Source organism: Ursus americanus, chromosome 3 (genome assembly GCF_024610735.1).
Source record: "Ursus americanus isolate L20-20 chromosome 3, mUrsAme1.1.p, whole genome shotgun sequence".
Taxonomy (NCBI): domain Eukaryota; kingdom Metazoa; phylum Chordata; class Mammalia; order Carnivora; family Ursidae; genus Ursus; species Ursus americanus.
Window position 1 is genome coordinate 6,866,375 of NC_142129.1, and position 18,946 is coordinate 6,885,320.

At 59.8% G+C, this 18,946-nt stretch overlaps 1 protein-coding gene across 6 annotated transcripts; it reads right to left on the minus strand.

The window, feature by feature from the left end:
- Positions 1 to 378: 378 nt before the first annotated feature.
- Positions 379 to 18,327, minus strand: KRABD3 (KRAB domain containing 3). 6 transcript variants are annotated; one of them, XM_087860716.1, is made up of 18 exons: positions 17,939 to 18,327; positions 17,417 to 17,536; positions 16,597 to 16,743; positions 15,816 to 15,971; positions 14,785 to 14,916; positions 14,375 to 14,557; positions 13,102 to 13,257; positions 12,218 to 12,436; positions 11,609 to 11,782; positions 11,060 to 11,233; positions 9,207 to 9,359; positions 8,327 to 8,509; positions 7,327 to 7,503; positions 7,099 to 7,230; positions 5,987 to 6,088; positions 5,383 to 5,544; positions 920 to 3,927; positions 379 to 711 (listed from the first exon to the last, which is right to left on the minus strand). In XM_087860716.1, the coding sequence occupies exons 1-17, from the start codon at positions 17,970 to 17,972 to the stop codon at positions 3,008 to 3,010; spliced, it is 3,324 nt and encodes a 1,107-aa protein (XP_087716842.1). In that variant the 5' UTR covers positions 17,973 to 18,327; the 3' UTR covers positions 379 to 711; positions 920 to 3,007. The 6 variants fall into 6 exon arrangements, with proteins under 6 accessions (XP_087716842.1, XP_087716843.1, XP_087716840.1 ...); XM_087860717.1 differs by having other exon boundaries at positions 15,816 to 15,968; positions 17,939 to 18,206; XM_087860714.1 differs by having other exon boundaries at positions 15,816 to 15,968; positions 17,417 to 18,062.
- Between the last annotated feature and the right edge of the window lie 619 nt (positions 18,328 to 18,946).

Sequence of the window (18,946 nt, forward strand, 5' to 3'; positions counted from 1 at the left end):
TGGATGTTTTTCCTCCTAGTTCTTTAAATGTTGAGGCTAGTAGAGGGAAGATGAAATGATTAAACACAGACAAAATCCACAAGCCTGTCAATTTAAAAGAAGGCAGGAGGGGCGCCTGGGTGGCTCAGTCAGTTAAGCATCTGATTCGATTTTGGCTCTGGTCATGATCTCGGGGTCGTGGGATAGAGCCCCGCTCCAGGCTCTGTGCTCAGCGGGGAGTCTGCTTCTCCCTCTGCTCCTCCCTTTCTCTCTCTCTCTCTCAAATAAATAAAATCTTAAAAAAAATAAAATAAAAAGGCAGGAACGGGAAGAAAAAACCCAGAACAAGCGAGACAAACATAAGCACAAAATAAGACTGTATATTTAAATCTAAATCTATCATAATTACACATAAATGGATTAAGGGCTCTAAATAAAGAAAAGAATTTGTCCAGCTGGATTAAAAAATAAAATCCAACTGTAGGCTCTTTACAGAAGCCACGTCTGGAACAGACACAGAAAGGTGGAGTAAAGTCTGGTCTGCCAGTGTGCCAAGCGCCTCCGGGAGGGAGTGGTGACATCAGGCATCGGGCAGCAAACTGTGGTCCATGCGCACTCCTACCCCACGGCAGCCCCCTTCCACTGGAGCCCTCCGCCGCTGGCCTGGAGGCTGTGGGGAGCCCGCTCAGACTCTGATAGGCTGCGCCCCTTCTCACTTTTCCGGGCCTCAGGCTGGAAGGCAGCAGAGGGCAGTCCTCAAGGACCCCTGCCTTGAGCTCGGGGTGGGCGAGGTTTGTACCCGGGTCAGCTGGGAGCCATTCTCCGAGCGACTTCCCACCAAGAGGGCAGGCAGAGTTAGAGCCTTCTCTGCTCTCCCCGCCCCTGCCCCCCCAGACCCCTGGAATTCCTGAGTTCAGAAAGGCCCCTCTGTCCTCCTCACCAAAGACCGCATTTCCTCGTGAAGCAGGTGACGGAGATGCACACGGACTAAACCGCACACAGATGTCCCACCAAATTAGTGAGTCTCGATTTTCTCGTTAACAACCGTAAAAGGGTTTTGTGCTTGTGCGGCAGTGCACCTGTGAGGCAAACACGCAGATCAGGAAGCTTCTCACCATTCATTTTATTACTTGTTTTCCACATTCTTAAAAAACAAAAAGAAAAAACAAAGACTTGAACTTCCTACATGGTTGGATGGGATCTGGACCACTGAGACCGGGCTCACCCCGAGCATCCCTGTCTGCTGCGGAGATGAAGGCTGCAAGGAGGGTCACCCAGCAGGTGAGCAGGGGCGCCCAGAACTCTGCTCCTGACTGCACCCTCCGCCCCCCTCCCCCAGCCCTGTCCTCCCCTTTCCACGGGCTCCGAAACAGGCCCAGCCTCACTCGCTGAAGCCTGAAAAGGAACGGGCTCATCTTCCTGAGGTCTTTGGGTGGAAAATCTAGAAGTTTTCTATTCCTTATTCTCTTGTCAACTGCGGCTAGATGTGAAAACACTGCCTATTCGAAGCATCCAATTACGTGACCTTCTAGACATGAGCTTCCGAGCCGGTTCCTGGGACTGACTCAGTCCTGAACACATGGCAATCAGCCCATCCAGGGACAGGCTGTCAGCCCAGCCCTTCCCTCCTGCACTGCTGCCACGGGGGCGACCGGGAGCACAGGCCGGGCCCTGCGCGTGTCCCGCGAGCCCGAGCAGGCACAGCAGCCACAGGGCTACGGCCCCTTTGGGCCCCGCGTTGGCTTGGCCTCAGCACCGGCACCTGTGTTCCCCGACAGCAGAACGGGCCGGGCGGCCCCTCCTGGGCAACGTGTACACAGACAATTCCCGAAGATTCTTCACCTCTTCTTACCTTCACCTTTCGTAAGGACGAAAGTGGGAACATAAGGCTGGGGGAAAAGATCTGACCCTGGGGAAGGATGTGAGGCAGGTAAGCCACAGCAGTACTCCCAATACACGACCGAGTGCCACGCGAGGGGTGGGGCCCAGAGCAGGCCCCTCTGGCCTGGAGACACCTTAGTCATGCCTTCTTCTCCCGAGACGAACTCAAGAAGACTAACCCAGTCCCTTACACGTGTTATCCTTTGAATCGTGCCCCCCAAATTCATGATGAAGTCCTAACTCCCAGTACCTAAGAACGTGACCTTATCTGGAGATAGGATTTTAAAGAGGTCATCAAGTCACAGTGAGGGCATCAGGGCAGGCCCCATCTGACACGGTCACTGTCCCTACACAAAGGGGGAAAGCCCCGTGAACATGAAAATGACCGGTGATAAGCCAGGAGGGAGCCCTGGGGCGAACTCCCCCTCACCACGTCAGTAGGAACCGGCCCGGCCACCATCCTGACCCCCGACTCTGGCCTCCAGGCTGTGGGAGTGAGTGTCGGTTGTTTACCCTGCCCGGTCTGTGGGCTGCGCTCACGGTAGAATGTGCGGGGCTCTCCCAAGGACCCATCTGCGAATTCTGTTCCGCGGCCGATCTTCCCAGCCTTCCGGGAGGCCGCGGAGTTCTCGAGGGTGTGGAGAGGCAGGCAGCTGAGCCGACTAGGTCCTCATCCTGGTAACAGACCCAACAGCGGTCCCGGTCCGGCCCCGCGGGGCCCCTTCCTAGGAGCCAAGGGCCTTTCTCTCAGTACCCCACTTCTCTCATGTTAGACTCCACACGGGCAAACGCAGGTTCAGCCGAGGGGCAGGGTTCTCTCCAAGTGAAACCCATGCGCCTGACGTACCAGGAAAGCGAGGGCCAAGCCCTCCTCAGTGCTGAGATCAGGAAGGGCAGGTGCGAGGAAGCAGGGCGCTCGTGGTCCCACTGCGGCTGCTGGAGCGTCTAGGCAAACGCGGTGCGCACGTGCGCGCGGGCACACCGGCCACCTGCAAGCTAGGACCGATCCGGGGGGGAAGGACAAGACGGGGAAGCAGCATCTGAACGAACCTGAGCCAAGAAGGCCATAGGCGTGGCTGAGAAATGCACCCCGAAGAGCAGCCTCCCTGAGCGAACAGCGTCCTGGAGTCAGGGGTGCTCAGCCCCTTCATGGCGCGGAAGTGGGGAAGGTTCGGCTGGAGCAGGGCGAGGGCACGGAACAGCCCCTAGGAGAAGTGGCCAGGCTGGGGACAGCTTCAGCAGGACTGAGCTGATGAAGAAGGTGGTTAGGGGCCCCCCACCTCGGGGCCCTGTGTTCCCCACCCCACAGTTCCACCTCAAGGGCTCTCTGGACCCCCGCCATCAGGCCGTTGGGATCCCTGGGCCGGCTTCGGGCCCCAGGCGGCACCGCTGCTGCAAACAGCGGCTCTGCATCGACCCTGGGTGCCGAAGCCACCTGTGGGGGTAAGGCAGTAGGCACTGAAGGGGTGGGGGGACTCTGGTGACCCCCAGTGTGTCCAAGGGAGGCATGCACAGGCACCACGGCACGGCAGCTGCGTGCTGAGAGTGGCTGCTGGGAAGGGCTGGAGTGGGGCCCAGAAGGTTCTGCCGTGGGGGCATCTGGAGGCAGCTGAGATACTGGGCGGAACCTTCGGCAGGAAAGGCCTGAGGCGTCACCAGCCCTGCCTCCGTCCGCCTGACCACGCAGGATCTTTGGTTTCGGCCTGGCGGGGCCCTTCTGTCTCCAGTAGGGCTGGTGCCTGTGAGCAGGGCCGTTGGCCCAGCGAGGTCCCCGGGAGGGGGCCCATGGCCAGGAAGCCTGGCACTTCAGCCCAGGGCCCCGAGGGCGCCTCCCTAGCCGATCCACCTGGGTCCTCATGGTGGCTACTTCCTGAGACAGGCCTGCCAGGGCCGCAGCGAGCCGATCCAGCTTCTCCGAGAGGGCGGCGCCGAGGCTGCGGAGCTCGGGCTGCAGAGAGCTTCCGCAGGGGCACGGCTGGGGGGGTGCCTGCGGCAAAGCCGGGCGGAGGGCAGCTGCGGGGGGTGGCTCTGGCAGGCCTCTGGGAAGTGGCTTCCCGTGGGTCCCGGCTAAAACCAAAGCAAGGACACAGGGTGAGAGTTCGCGGGCTGTCAGAACCTTTCTCCCCGCAAGGGGCCCCTACAGCACTGAGGCCTGGCTTTAGACGGGACGGAAATGACTCAGGCTCAAGAATACGGATGCCAGTGCTCAGGACATCAAAGGGGGCACATCTCTTGGCTGCTCCCCAAATTCACGGACAGGGTAAACCATGGACTGGGTCTCAAGCTTTCCTAGGACAGTCAGTGGCCTTGCCATCTGCTAGGAAAAGGACCACCTTTCAGAGCAAATGGCATCCCAGACCACCGAACCCTGCCCTACCGCATCAGAGGGCAGGGTCTGGAGCAGGCTTGGCAGACAGCAAGAGGCCAAGGCTGTGGACAGCACCCGGGAGAGGGGCCCGGAGGGCCGGAGCAGCCTGGGGCAGGGACGCTTCTAGTGGGGTGGCCAGGGGCCTGCAGCAGGGCCAGCACTGTTGCTCAACAGCACAGCCGTCCTGACCTCCGCCCTCCCTATTCTGAGGTCACAGTCCGAGCATTTTAGAGCTTAAATTAACTTTTTAAAAAAATCACCTAATCCTTCACCATAAGGCCCCTTGGAACTGGTCTCCACCCCAGGCAAACCTCACATGAAAGCCTGGTTACCATGCCGGACTGGGGGGTAGGATTTGCTTTCCCCCGCTTCTCTGCACCCCAGCCCAGCTCTGCCCCCTCTTCAGCACGCCCAGGCTCCAGACAGAAGCACGAGGAGAAGGAAGTGACTTGAGGAGCACCATGGGCACCTCCGATGGCCTGGAATGCTGCCTGGTCAGCGTCTTCAGGAAGGATCTAAGCTAAGGGCTAGGACGCTGGCAGCGTGGCGGGTCCACCCGAACCTGAGGGACTGTGCCTCCAGAGCAGTGAAGCGGTGAGCCAGCCATGGAGCTCCAACCAAGCGGCCGGGGTGAGGGTCTCGGCGCAGGTCCCACAGCGAGCCAGGAGACTGAGCCCCACGCGCTCCCTCCGTGCCTCTAACAGGTACGGGGAGGAGCTCCCTCGGGGTCAGGTGTGAGGCAGACCCCCGTCTCTCCGGACGCCCTGGGCCACGTCACTCAACACTACTGGGCCGGTTTCCTCATCTCTCTGGAAGGTCTCCTCAAACCCCAGACTTTGATTCTGGGGGTCATCTACACTAGTAGGCTTGCCTCTAGAAAGTACTTTTATGAAAAAGACTGCTATTTCTGTGAGAAAACACTGAATGAAACAGCAACCTGGAGTTCAGGGTGAGACCCTTCCTGCCTATGACAGAACGAGCTGGAAGGCTGCTAGGTACAAGCTTCCCCCAGGCTTCTGGCCAGCCTGCCCCACGGGAAGGAGCTGATTAGCAGGGAAGGAAGGCGGGGGACCACTGCAGATGCCAACCTTCTGCCCACCCTGTGCCCGCAGGGCTCCTGACAACTTGAGGGGACGGGGAAGCCACCAGTTCACCTGCAACATTTGGTCTTCCGTTTCCAGGCGCCAGACCCCTGGATTCTTCACTGACCCTGGGCTTCCAGGACAGGGACCCAGGGGCTGATCCAAGAGGCTGGCAGGGCCCCGCCCCGGGCCTTTTCTCCGGCTGAGGGGCAGGGCAGGGGTTTCCAGCTGCCCCTGCAGAAAGAGCACAGAGCACCTGGGATAGCCCCCTATCTGATTTGCGGGTATTTGGACATGGCCTAAAAAATGGAACTTTCAACTTTCACAAATTGGTTAGATGGGATGCAGGACACACACGCCTGGCCTGTCAGGGAGTCTAACCCTGGCCGAATGGCCCACTGGGGCACGTGTGATGAGGGTGCACTGGATTAGTTCTGGAGTCCTCTGCGCCCAGGGAGTGACCCCTCTGGCTCTAGCCCGAGGTGAAGGCCGGAGGGAGCAGACAGAGAGGCTGTGATCTGCAGGCCCCACCCCAGTGAGGGTCCCCCAGGCACGTGCTGGTGGCGCCCCGTGGTTCACGGGAAACTGGTCGGTGCCCAGCCCACTCTGCCCTGTCCCACTAGGCCCACTGAGCCGTGAGGGAGCTCCCGTCCCCGACTGTTCACCGCACCCCTACCTCCTCCAGCACGGCCCAGGGGGCCAGGCTGGCCCGGGATTTCCGAGTACACATCTCTCCAGGGCAACTGGGACCTGCCCCCCGTCTTCACTTCTGCTTTTCCTGCAGGAAGGAACACCGGGTCGGGCCTGCATTGAGGAGCGAGGCTGCCGGGAGAGCAGGCAGCATTTTCACGGCAGGACAACCTCTAAGTTCTCCCAGGTGGGAGAATCTCCCTGTTGACACTGCTTTTGTTTATTGTCGAATTTGGAAAATGTATATTACGATCATCCTCATTATACACACACACACACACACACACGGACACACAGTGGAAGTGCCTGACTCAGAGCTTTGGATCGCTGCGCCGTCCATTCAGAAGACATCTGTCTTGGCTGAACATACTGTTGGCTGCCCGACACAGCGATGAGCAAACCCCCAGACAAGGAATCAGCCCCACCTGAGCCATGAATGTCCCTCGGTCAGAAGGCCCAGCGACACCTACATTTAGGTAACTGGCCACTTGAGCACCCCCGCTTCTCCCTCCCCGTGCCCTAACTCCCGCTCTGAGGCTTTGAATTCACCAGTAAAGAGCGAACCCACCGCCGGACACCCCACCCTGGAACCAAACACAGGCTGAGGCCCAGGTGCGTGCGCTGCTCTCGCTCTGCCTCCCTACCTGCGACCACGCTGCGTGCCCCGCGGGGACTGCAGTAATAAGTCCCGCTCCTCCCAGTTCCCTGATGGCTTTTGCTGACATGCGTCCTATGATTATAAGAGCCACAGGACTAGCCCCAGAGGGGTCAATGTCCACGGGGCTCCCTACAAGTAACATGGGCTGGGAGAGCGCCACCTCCGATAGGCTGGGACCAACACAACACTATACACGTGAACAGACGTTATCGGCGCACACGACGTGCACGTTATAGAGCGAGCACATATACACATTAGGTTCATTGCCCGGCTTTCTAATTCAACACACTTGTTGAACAATCCTGGGGCACGATGCCCTACCTTCTCTCTCAGATGCAGCTCAACTGGCAGGGAACTCAGGCAAGACAAAAGCAGAGAACTTCGGCGAGAGTCAGGCAAAGTGAGAATACAGGCCCCCTCCCAGGAGCCCCCCAGCTCACCTGCACTGGGCCTGCAGTGGTCCCCGGCCTCTGTTCTCCCTGGGCCTTCTCCAGAGCTGCTGCCGGTGGGGATGCCGTCCGGGCGCGGGGACAGAGGGCCAGGAGCCTTGCAGCCGGGAAGGCGGTCCCTCTCTGGCAACACAAAGCCGGTGTCAGGGCAGTGGCTGCACCCCGGTGAGGGGGGGGGGCAGATGGCTCCCTGGCCTCTTCTGTTCCCTGTAGGCTCACCCTGTGGGAGCAGCTGCCAGAGCTCGTCTCCTTCTGAGCTGCTGAAGCTGGAGCTAGAGCCGGGGCTGGGGCTGGGGCTGGGACCTGCCAAGCAGGCGAAGCGTAAGGGCCTCCCAGGCAAGATCCCCTTCAGGGAGTTCTCCAGACAATGGAGCGGGGACAGCTTCGTGGCTGCACCTGGGCAAATGACAACAGAACATTCTGTCCATCAGCCTGATGACAGGCCGGAGGACCGTCTACCTTAGTGAACAGGCACGCAGAGCTGGTCCCCTTTCAGGTCAGCCAACGGCCTCACACAAGCTCTGGGAGACCCTGAACAGCTCCCACTCTGGCCATGGAAGGTGGAGAGGAGCAAAGCCAGCAGGGAACTTTCCTGGAGTCTCAAGTCCCTGGTACTAGCCAGCTGCTGGCTGCAGACAGGCCCAGGGTATTAGAGCCAGGTGGCCCCTCCTACTTGCTTCACTCAGGACCAGTGGTCCAAGAACAGAGACTCAGTCCTGTCCACAGGAAGCTCCCCAGAGCCAGTTCTTTTCTGCTGGGAATATTCAGAAATACCACATTTATCCAAATAAACTGGACCCTGCCAGCTTACTCCGGCAGGACTAGGAAGGAACACCGCTGTAAGTACAAATGAACAGTGCCAACAGTGGAGAAAGATTCCCTCACCCTGCCACCCTACCCCCACGGCCCCAGGCAACCACTACAATAAAGGAAAGAACAGTCGTCTCCCAGAGAAACCTGATAGCTGCTGAAAACCATCCTCCCCCCTTCTTTTCCACGATCCAGTTTACGGTCTTCTTCAGCGCACCTTGGGGCATGCAGCCAGCAGTCTGGGGAATGCACCCGCTCCAGCACGCAGCACGCAGCCCAGGCTGCCAGCCGGGGCACTGGGCGGGGGTGGAAGGAGCAGAGGAGACTAAAGGGGGAATCTAGTCCCTCGTCGAAGACTTTATTGGGAGGGAAGACATGCCATGAAACCCCAAGGCAGATGTCAGCTCACCATCTTGGAGCCACCTCCACGGCCCTGGCCTGGTGGCCCCGTGGTCTTTGAGTCCTCGCTGGTAGCAGATGGGCACGCTGCCGGAGGTAAGCGCCTGGGGGCTGCCCAGCCGGAAGCTCCTGGTGGGTGCTTCCCCCTGACTCTGTCCCAGGTGAGCTGACTCACAGGCCTCGCCTCTCAGCCCTGTTTCGATGAAATGCCCCATGGGGCACTGAGGCAAGGAAGTCACTGGACAGAGACTAGCTTCTGCCACTGTTGGCTTCTCAGGCACATGAGCTCCAGGTGTGGGACACACACCAGGCCTACAGATGTTCCCAGGAGCCACCCAAATCTTCCAGGACCTCTTTATCCCCACATCTGGCCACCTGGACTCTTGGGGGCCCCACAGCACAGAGACTGTGTTGGACACCAAGGCATGGGGGGCCGACACAGTCAGGACCGAAAGGTACTCTGCTGCCGAGGCCCTGGCTCAGGCCTGAACTCAGAGCAGATGGCAGGGCTTGCAATTCACCTCTTGGCTGGTCCCAGACCCCCAGCCCCAGCCCTGGCTACAGCCCCAGCCCCAGCCCAGCCCAGGCTCCAGCCCCCCAGCCCCATCTCCGGCCCCAGCCTCGGCCCCAGCCCCAGCCCCAGCCCGGCCCGGGCTCCAGGCCCGATGCAGCCCTGGGTATCCTGCCCTGACTCCACCCACGACTCAGAGGCTGGCAGCACTGTTCGGCTTCCTGGCCTCACACAAGCCTCTGCCCAGGCCATTTCCAGAGCATCTTCTCCTCTCAGGGCTGGATGTGGGCCGGCCAGCTGCGTGGGGAGGCAGGGCCAGGGCTGGCCGTGTGAGAGTCGCCCTTCCCTGCTCTCAGACACTGGGGCAGCTGTGCTTTACCTTCCTTGTCTGCCATCCAGTTCTTGGGCTCCGCTCTCTGGGGCCCCCTGTCCCCTGCTGAGGACCAGGACGAGGCTGACTGTGGCCTGAGCACAGGTATCTCTCTGAGACAGTTCTCCAGGCCCTGGAGTGGGGAGCTGCCCACTGGGCTTCCTATGAAAAATCCAACATTTGCAATCTTGGATGGACAGAGCTCAGTCTCTGCGAAGCCCAGGAGCCTTGCCTACAGCCCTGTGTCCAGGGCAGCTGGGGCCACAGGAGGAGGCACAGAGCACTGGACCTGTCATGCCCTGTCCCCACCACGTGTCTGTCCCGGCTCTGGGCAGGCCAACCTGTCTGAGCCATCTACACAGAACCTGGTCAGTGGGCTGTGACAAGGGCCATCAGCCACAGGCACAGGCTGGGCTCCCTCGGACACTGCGCTCCACCTTTGGGAGGCCACCATGCTACCTTGCCCACAGACAGCCCTGAGGACCGAGCACCGTAAGGGCCCCTCCACTAGTCACAGGGAAACGCTAAAGGTGCCTTCACCTCCAGATACGATGTAGCGGGTTGAGAAGGCCAGGGCTAGTGTAGTGGCCACTTGGGGGAAAAAACAAATAAATTGCAAATATTGCACTTCTAGTGACAGAGCTGTGGAAGCAGCAGATGAACGGACAGTCCGAAAAAGGAAAGGCCCTTCCTACGTGAGCTGACATCGTGGCCACGCTCTCTCCTGAAGGCGTTCGCTGACGCCGGACGAGGCAGGGCACAAAGAAAGAGAGAGTACTGGAGCTTTGCGCTGCCGCGTGGGGCTGGCACGGCAGAGTTCCATTACAGAAGCCCCAGATGCGGTTTCCCTGAGCTCTGGAGCAACAGAGGGAGCTGGGCGGCGAGGCTGGAAGCTTCTACAAGGCAGCAAGAACTCTCCTGCGGTTTGGGTTCCTTAGAAAGCAAAGTTAACTCACAGAGGCCACACAAACAAGCCACGTGCTGACCCCTGTGGATGGGTACTGCGCAGTGGTCAGGACGAACGCGGTGCTGCTAGTGTCCGAGAGACATATAGACAGAATTCAGGAAGGTGCCAAAGGGAGATAATAAAAAAAGCAAGGTGGGAAAGCTGTGTATAGAATGCCACCGCCTGTGAGAGGGAAAGCCCCCACAGCGAGCGGCTGGCCACAGTGGGTGCAGGGATCCAGGTGGCCACGGGCACTGGAGGCCCCAGCACGGCTCCAAAGGCTCCCGCTGGCCCAGGGCAGAGTCCTGGGGCAGCTCCAGGCCTTCCGCAGCCAACAGACGAGGCAGGATACAGAGGCGGGCAACGGGGGACCCGGTGTCTGTGGCCAAGGCAGAGGAAGAGCGCTTGGATGATTCAAGTGGGGACAAAGGTCCAGAGGGGACACTACAGAGTCCCGCAAGATTCCAAAGAGGTGTGACAGCTCACCGTGGCCGCCTCCGCATGGCGGGGGGCGGGGGGGGGGCTTGGAGAGACATAGGTCACCAAGACACTCCTTAAGGTGCTTTTACATGAACCTTGGGACATTTGTCCTAAGTCAGAGATCAGTTCGGTATTACAGGCATTCCTTTACGGCTGGGGTAAGGAAGAAGCTGACACTAAAGAAGACCTCTTTCTATTTTGTAAGGGGTCTCAGATGTTGTCCTGCCCTTCGGAGCCAAGTCGCTAAAATGGATACTGCACCCCCACCCCACCCCACCAACCCACCGCCACCCTGCAACAAGTCCCCTGTCTGCTCCTGCTTCCACTTCCCCAGCTCTGCTCCACACGCCGGGCATGGCAGCCTGACCGGGCTGGGTCAGAGAGGTCTCCCATGCTTCCCCAGGACTGACTCCCAGCCTCAGGCCTGCCAGCTCACCTTTTCCAGGCGGACGTCCCTGGCTGCCCCCAGGGCTCTGGAAATCCAGGTCCCCATCGGTGCTGCTGGATGAGGAGAAGCTGGGAGGGGTGCTGAGGGGACCTGAGGGGAGGGCGGGGCTGCCTCTCACATAGCCCTGCAGACTCAGAGCCAGAAGAGGCCCCACAGTCACCTCTGCAGGAAACAGCACAGCTGACATCATGAGAAAGCCACTGGACAAGAGGTCCCCTGGGCCCTGGGCTGGAGGTGGGCACCCAGAACACCTATCCCAAAGGATCTCCCACAAGGGTCTCCCCTTAGGTTAGGGGCTCAAGCACTGGTTAAAAAACCCACGTGAACCCAACTGTTGGTCTCATGGGACTAGAAAGTTAGTAAGAGCCCTCAGAGGGGGCAGCGGGCAGGAAGAGTTGGGCTTCCACCACATTCGGGAATGTTTAGAGGAGGCATCAGTAAGGAGCTATAGAAGGGCCTGCACCTCCAGGGGCCCAGGATGAGGAGCAGAGCGCCTAATGACATCCTCAGCACCCCTGAGCCCAGGGCCCGGTCTACCTTCACTGTGTGATCTGCAGGGCTGAAGCTCGGGCCTCTGAGACCCGGGGTCTCCTGGCTGAGGGCTCCGGAATCCAGAGGCGGCCGGCGGCTGGGGAGGTAACGACCCACTCAGGGGAATGCCCTTCAGACAGGCCTCCAGGGCTTCCAGGGGTGAGCTCGAGGCACTGCCGGCTGGGACAGGGGAGATGGCCCTATCACCATCTCGGGCACGTTCCCCTGGCCCGGCCCTAGGCTGGCTGCCCCAACCTGCCTTCAGCAGGGTGACGAGTCCTACACCAGGTGTGGAGGCCTGCCAGGCAGGACACCCTGTGGGGGACTTCGATTCACTGTTTCAGGGCAATGACACAATCTGTGCCCCTGACCAGGGGTGGGGTAGGGAGACCCACATGTATGTAGTGGCCAGTTTCCTGACAGGCAGGAAATCTCTGTAAACAGAAGTCCTTACAATGGAAAGCTCCCAGGCAAGCGCCCGGATTTAGGAGGATGTGGGTGAAGAGAGGGGAGTCACTGCCTGAGAAGGACCTGCTCCCTTCCCTGTGGGCTGGCAAAACCTCGGTGGGGCTGAGAATCCCACTGGAGGACTTAAGAGATGCCCCCAGGCCTCACCTTGAGCTATGGGACCCCAGCTGGGCACTCGGACCCCTCTGGTCTCTCCATCACCCCCCTGGCCGCTGGTGGCAGAGGGGCTGTGGGTCCACTTGCTGAGCTGACAGGATGCAGGCACTGGGGGGCTCTGGGCCCAGCCGTCCTCCATCTTCACCACAGGAAGCGCGCTGCTAGCTCCTGGACCAGGGCTGGGAGGAGGGGTCTGGAGGGGTCTGGGCTCTGTGGGAAGCCCCCGTGAGGGCGCTATAGGGTCAGGACAGGGCTCCCAAGGCCCCTGGCCCCACCGCAGTCTCTGGCTCCAAGGCGGTCACTGCTCGAACACCAGCACATGGAGCAGCTCACGCTCCCATCTTGCCCTGGGCCTTCTGGGGCGCCTCCAGAGGTTTCTACTCAGAGAAGCCACATCGGGCTCCTCGGGTGGCACCAAATCAGGCTCTTTCCTCCAAGGCCAGCAAGTCTGTATCAATTCGACTTTACCAACAGTCTGAGAAGCTACCGAGTCTTGGGGGCGCTACAGTGTCCGGAAACGCTACCCCAGCCCACGCGAACATGACGAGAACCCCCAATTCAAAACTATGCCCCAAGCGTCTACAGGACCAGAGCTCTATCTTCTGTTCTCGGCCTCCCCCTCCCTAAGGTCTGTTCCTCCCTTCTGGAACTTTCAGCCCTACTCTAATAGCCAGCCTGGATAGTGATCATGGACTGATGAAACACCTCATAGCACCTGCCTAACTCCATCGACAAGGATGGTCCCTAACATGTGGCAACTCTGACCTACACGCAGAGGCGAGGGCCTGAGGCCTGATGTGGAGGCCTGCTTGCAGCAGAGAAACGAAACAGATGTCGTCCTAGGGCACCCCCCCTGCCCAGCCAATGGCCTTTACCTCCAGAATTCCCTTGGCAGGCCCCTGGGTCCTCTTGCAGCGGTGGGTCCCCCACTCCTGAGGGGCTGGGATGCCTGTGCCGGGCCTCTGGGATCTCCTTCAGACAGTTCAGCAGACCCTGGAGGGGACAAGCCCCGGAAACTGCCTCTGTCTTCACTATAGGAAAAAGGAAGGCATTTTCGCCCTGAGCCCAGCCACGACAAACAACAAAAAGTGGACAGTCCAGATGAGGGCCAGAAATCGGGAAACGTGGGTCTTCTTGCAGCTGATTTAGACCTGCACAGGCCACTGTCTCCTTGGTGCTTGGCTTAAAAATGCCTGTCTTGGGGCACCTGGGTGGCACGGCTGTGGGATGGAGCCCCATGTTGGGCTCTGTACGTAGCACAGAGTCTGCTTGAAACTCTCTCTCCTTCTCCCTCTGACCCTTCCCCCCACCTCTCCCCCGCCTCGCCTCGCCTAAAATAAATAAATAAGTCTAAAAAAAAAAAAAAAAAAGCCTGTCTTCACACCTCCCTGAAGCAGACGACTGGAAGGAGGGAGATGAGAAGGCGCGGCTTCAAGGCAGGGGGCGGGGGGGGGGGGGCATACATGGAGAAGGAAGCGAGTGGACAGGTCCCTACCTGCCCGCGGTTCCCTGGGCCCTGAGCAGAGCTTCTCTCTGAGGAGGACCAAGCTGTTCTCACACACACACACACGCACGCACACACACGCACGCGCACACACATGCACGCACGCGCACACACACACGCACGCGCACACACGCACGCACGCACACACACACGCGCACACACACGCACGCACACGCACACACACGCGCAAATACATCACTGTACCTGAAGGTGGGAACAATGACCCCCTTTCACAGATGGGGAAACCAAGGCTCAAAGGCTTCAGGCGCCTCTCACAGTCTTCACTGCTCCTGCCCCCACCACGCCGCCCGATGCCCTTTGCACCCCCTACTCTGCACCGTTTAGAGTCAACGCAAAGCGACGCTCAGCAGCTCCTGCTCAGAGGTCCCGTATTAGCACAAGTAAAACACAAAAGGACCCAGAGCCAAGTCTGTTTTGAGCTTCCTTCTACCAGCAGACCAAATGTCATTCTCCTAAGAAAGTCACCTGGCTCCAGAAACAGGCCGCTGATGATAGGGGAGCAGCTGTGCCGGGCGTGCTCCTCCGGGAAGACGTATTTACAGAGAAACAGCTACAGAAGGGCAATTCGAGCTTTTCAGGGGCTTCAGAAACCTTGGCCGGAGACAGGTCCCCAGGGGACTCACCTCCCCAGGGTGGGCTCCCAGGCCCCAGCTCCGCTCTGGTTAGCTGAGAAGCGCCCTGGCTGGGGACAGGAGGCAGCAAGCCTGGGGACAGCTCAGGGTGCTGCGGCCCAGGCACAAGGATTTCCTTCAGGCAGTTGATAAGGCCTTGCAAGGGGCTGTTCCCAGAAGGGATTCCTACGGCACCTGCAAGACCAGCCGAGGTCAGGGCCGCCCTGATGATGGCGACTATGGGACTCTGAGACGGCCTGAGATTCCCACCTGTGTGAACCCGGACACCTGGCGTGCAGGGCTGTCAGGGGGCCGAGATGAAAGGGCCACCTGACAGGCTTGTGTGAACCAAGCATGCCTCCATTTCCCTTCCCTGCTCAGCTCCAGGGCACACCCCACTCTGGGCAGAGCCAGCCTCTCACCTGTCCCCAGGGTCCCTCTCTCCTGTCTTCCGTGGCCCTTCTTCCTGCTGGGGCTATAGGTAGGAGGGCTGGGCTCCCCACCTGGGGCTTCTGGGCCCTCCTTCTCTGTAGATCTTGGTTTGTCAGCAGTTTCTGTTAGAGGAGAGACAGAAAGGTCTTTCTAGCTCTGGCTCCTGGCCCTGAGGAACTGCCCCAGATTGGTCCCCCTAGAGGACAGGCCTCTCAGCGCCCCCCGCATCCCCGGGAGGCAGCCAAGTCCTGGAAACTTGGATTTGTGGCAGAGTCAGCTCCTGCAGGCTTGTCCTGGGAGTCCATCCCGGCAAAGGCAGGGCTCCTTTCCCTGTTTCCTTCTGGTGTCATTGTAAACACCAAGACTGCTTGCTGTGAATAACTCGGAACCCTCCAAAGCCAGCCTCTGACTCTGGCTCAGTGAGTCCAGCAGCCTTGACACACAGGGCCCAAACTTGTACTCATGCTTCTCAAATCTAAGCATGTGGACCCCCAGAGCCAATCTGCCAGGTGACACCTAAAATCACAGGCTAAATGGGGTCTGTTTTTCAGGAGTGCCAATTTTAGTCCATATTCATTTAAAATGTTTTAAATAAAAAACAGATACCCCAACAAATGCAAAGTTTGCAAGAATTTTTAGAAATACAGTGAGACCCCGGAGAAATTCTAGTGGCTACCCTTGCCCTCCTCTGCTCTTAGGGCTGCCTTGGTGAGAAGGTCTGAGACTCAGGTCAGGCACACATAGGTGTCCCTCACCGACAGGCCTGCATGTTGGAAACTGCCCTCTGCTCACGGTGAGTCAGTGCACAGGACTCCGCATGCAGGGCTGGGAGAGAGCTGCTCGGGGACCGAGTATCACACTTCCTCTCTGCTCTACAGAAAGGGGCCCTTGTCCTGCTCTTTGGGGAGCCAGCTCACTTTAGCAATAAGGGAAACTGAGTCCTAGAGATAATGAAGAGGGCACAGAGTCCAGTCTCCCTGCCTCCAGGGTCAGAGCCCTGCCCCTGCTGGGTTGTACTCACTGATGGGAAGGGGGCTCCCCTGGCCCCTGGCCCCCGGCACATCACTGGATGATGAGCTGCTGGTAGATGTGGCGGCCAGGCGCGGCCAGCCTGTCGGCGTGTCTGGAAGGCAGCTGAGCAGACCTCGGAGAGGACAAGTCTCCACGGTCACAGCTGCTATTGGGGAGGACGGAGAGGACATGTGAAACTAGACTTAAGCCCAGCAGTGGGTAAAATGCCCCCAACATTGTCCCATCCTGGCCCTTCCTTGCCCTGTGCCATTGACAATGACCCGATGTCAGTATCCTCTGCATTGTCATTCCCGGGCTCTGACACATAGACTCACAGCCCCAGTCTTGCTCTGGTAAGATCCCCCCACCCCGACTTTCTGTGTCATTTGCCATCCACTGAGCAGGCTCAAAGGCCAGGGCTGGTGGGGACAGACTTCTCGAGGAGGTACGGTCTGAGCTGAAAGCACCTGGTAAACAGGGCAGGGGGAGGACCAAGACTCTGGGGACGTGGGCGGAGCACAGACTGGGGGGGACTGGGCCCCACTGGCCACGCAAACTGGGCACAGCTTCGTCCCCCTCATCTCCAGAATAGGGACTGGCCTCACCTGCCACACAGGGCACAATGGGACAGCACGAGAAAGGCCAGGCGCCACTGTCTCACCCACCACCCATGCCTTCTCGGGGGCAGACGTGCTACCGGGGCGTTCGCGACCCAGGCCACTCCACCCAGGGTCTGGCAGGGGCTGCGCAGGCCCACGGCACCCAGCTTGAACTTACGTCGTCCGACTTACCCTCGGGGCTGCCCCGCTCCCCGTCCAGGCTGACTGCCGCGCTCCCACTCTCGCTCTCCGGGCCGACCTCCCCAAACAGGAACTCCGGAATCTCCCTGACCAGCTGCACCAGCGCAGTGAGGTGCAGGCTGTGCGGGGGTGCTCCTCCTGCCAGAGAGGCCGCACTGAACCCCCACGCCCTCGGTCAGCTCAGCACTCACGCTCTGGCAGGACTGCCAACCAGCGTGTCGTGCCATCCTCCTGCCACGCGGGCAGCGGCCAAGGAGAGACTGATGTCTGGGAAGTGAAAAGGCCCCGCCCCGGGCACAGCCGGGACTACGGGCTGGGGACTCTAGGTAGTGTCCCTCATCACTTGGTACTTCTCTGATGGGAATGCCACGGAGGGCTGCCTCCCCACCCCCTCCCACTGGCCGGGCCCTCTTCCCTTCCTGGCACCCCTACCCTCCCAGCTACATCCATCCTCTGAGGCCCCCAGAGGTCAGCCCTGTGGCTGCGCCCTCGGGAGCTGCAGCCTGGCTCTGCACGTCAGTGGCAGGAAGGGGGGCTTGAGCAGCGGATACTCTCCACAGGCAACCTCAGGTGTCTTCCTAGCATTGCACACAACGGGCAACAGCGTGCCGGGGGGCCAAGGGTGAAAGGTCACAGAGAGGTCTGGGTATAGAGCACAGCAAGGGCTGAGGTCACAGTGTTCCCCGAGGAGTAAAGCCAGGGGCAGAGGACCTCACAGTGGAAGGGACAAGAGTGAGTCCACCTGGCTCAGGCTGCCCGGGGGACCAGGACACCCAACGGGGCCCGACCTTCATCTGTCAAGATTACTCACCTGGGGGGCCTCCTCCCCTAGAAGGCTCCTGCCCCTCGCCAGCGGAGCTCCTGCCTTCCATGGCTCCTCCAGCCTCCGTAGGAGACAGGAAGGCAGAGAGGGGGAGCAGCTCATCTGTCCCTGGGAAAGAAAAGAGGGAGGGACAGCCCCTGGGAATGGAAGCTGGCCTCCACCCACCACAATCACGCATGCACCTGTCTACGTGTGTGTTCGTGTGATCACCCAAATCCCGAGAACTGCGGGGCCGCCGGATGCTCAGAAACCAGGCTGCTCAGTGTTCTGCCCGTGCTGGGGTGCCCCGACCAAATCTTACCCAGAACCCTGGTGCAGACTAGGGAAACAATAACGGTATAAAAGATCTGTGAGGCCCTCGGCTCAGCCTGAGGTGCTCAGAACACCACCAAACGCTGTTCGTTTTGTAGATAAGACTCAGGCCTGGCAGGCTCAGGGTGACTCAGGACCTGCCTGGTCCTGGATCCCGCCTCCCTTCCGTTTCCCACGGGGCTGGGGCAGGCTCCTTACCCAGGGAGCGCAGCGTCTCGTAGTTCTCCCGCATCACGTCCCGGTAGAGCGCCCTCTGCCCCTCCGCCAGCAGCTGCCACTCCTCCTCCGAGAACCTCACTGCCAGGTCCTGGAAGGCCACGGACACCTGCGGGCACAATCTCCGGGGAGTTGGCGGTTCCCTCCCAGCGCTGCCATCCTCGCCGTGTATCCAGGGGTACACCAGGGAGTGGGGAGCAGTGAGAGTGTGGCGGGGGCCTGACACGTGGGCGCAGGTGAAGGAGTGGCGGGAATCTGCTCACCAGACAGTGATGGGGTTTGGACTGTGTCCACAAGAAGGTATGCTGAAGTCCCTACCCTAGTCCCCCATGAACAGGGCCCTATTTGGAAATGGTGTCCTTGCAGATGTAGTTAGGGTGAGGTCAGACTGGCCTAGCGGGGCCCTTAACCCAGTATGGCCGGTGTCCTCATAAGAAGAGGAGAGACACAGTCACACGGGGCGGAGAAGGCCTGTGACAATGGAGGCAGAGAAGGAAGTGATGCAGCCGTAAGCCAAGAACACGTGGGACCACCGGAGACTGGAGGAGAGGGGGAGGGTCCTGCCCCAGAGCCTTCCCCCCCGCCCCTGCACTGGTTGTGGTTCCCTCACCTCCAGCACCACGAGAGGACCCACTTGCCAGGGAAGCCTGCCAGTCTGTGCCAGTCCGTGGTACTTTGTGACAGCGCCCCACAGAAGCCCTCCCCGTCCGTGGTCCCCCCAGTCCGTGGCCCTCAGTCTGGGCCTGAGAAAAGGCCAGCTCCAGGCTGGGGAGCCCAGCCGGCCCTAAATTCACCATGGGAGAGAGTCACTGGAGTTAATAAGCAAACTCGCCTCGAACGTGCAAGGACGTGAGGTCCTATCACTAGGGCACTAAAACAAGATCACAGATAAAACGGACAGCAGGTACGACAAAGATCAAAACACTCCGTACTTTGTAATGTGGATGACCCAACAGTCAGGAACCAACAGGCAGAGTGTTTACGCGGCTC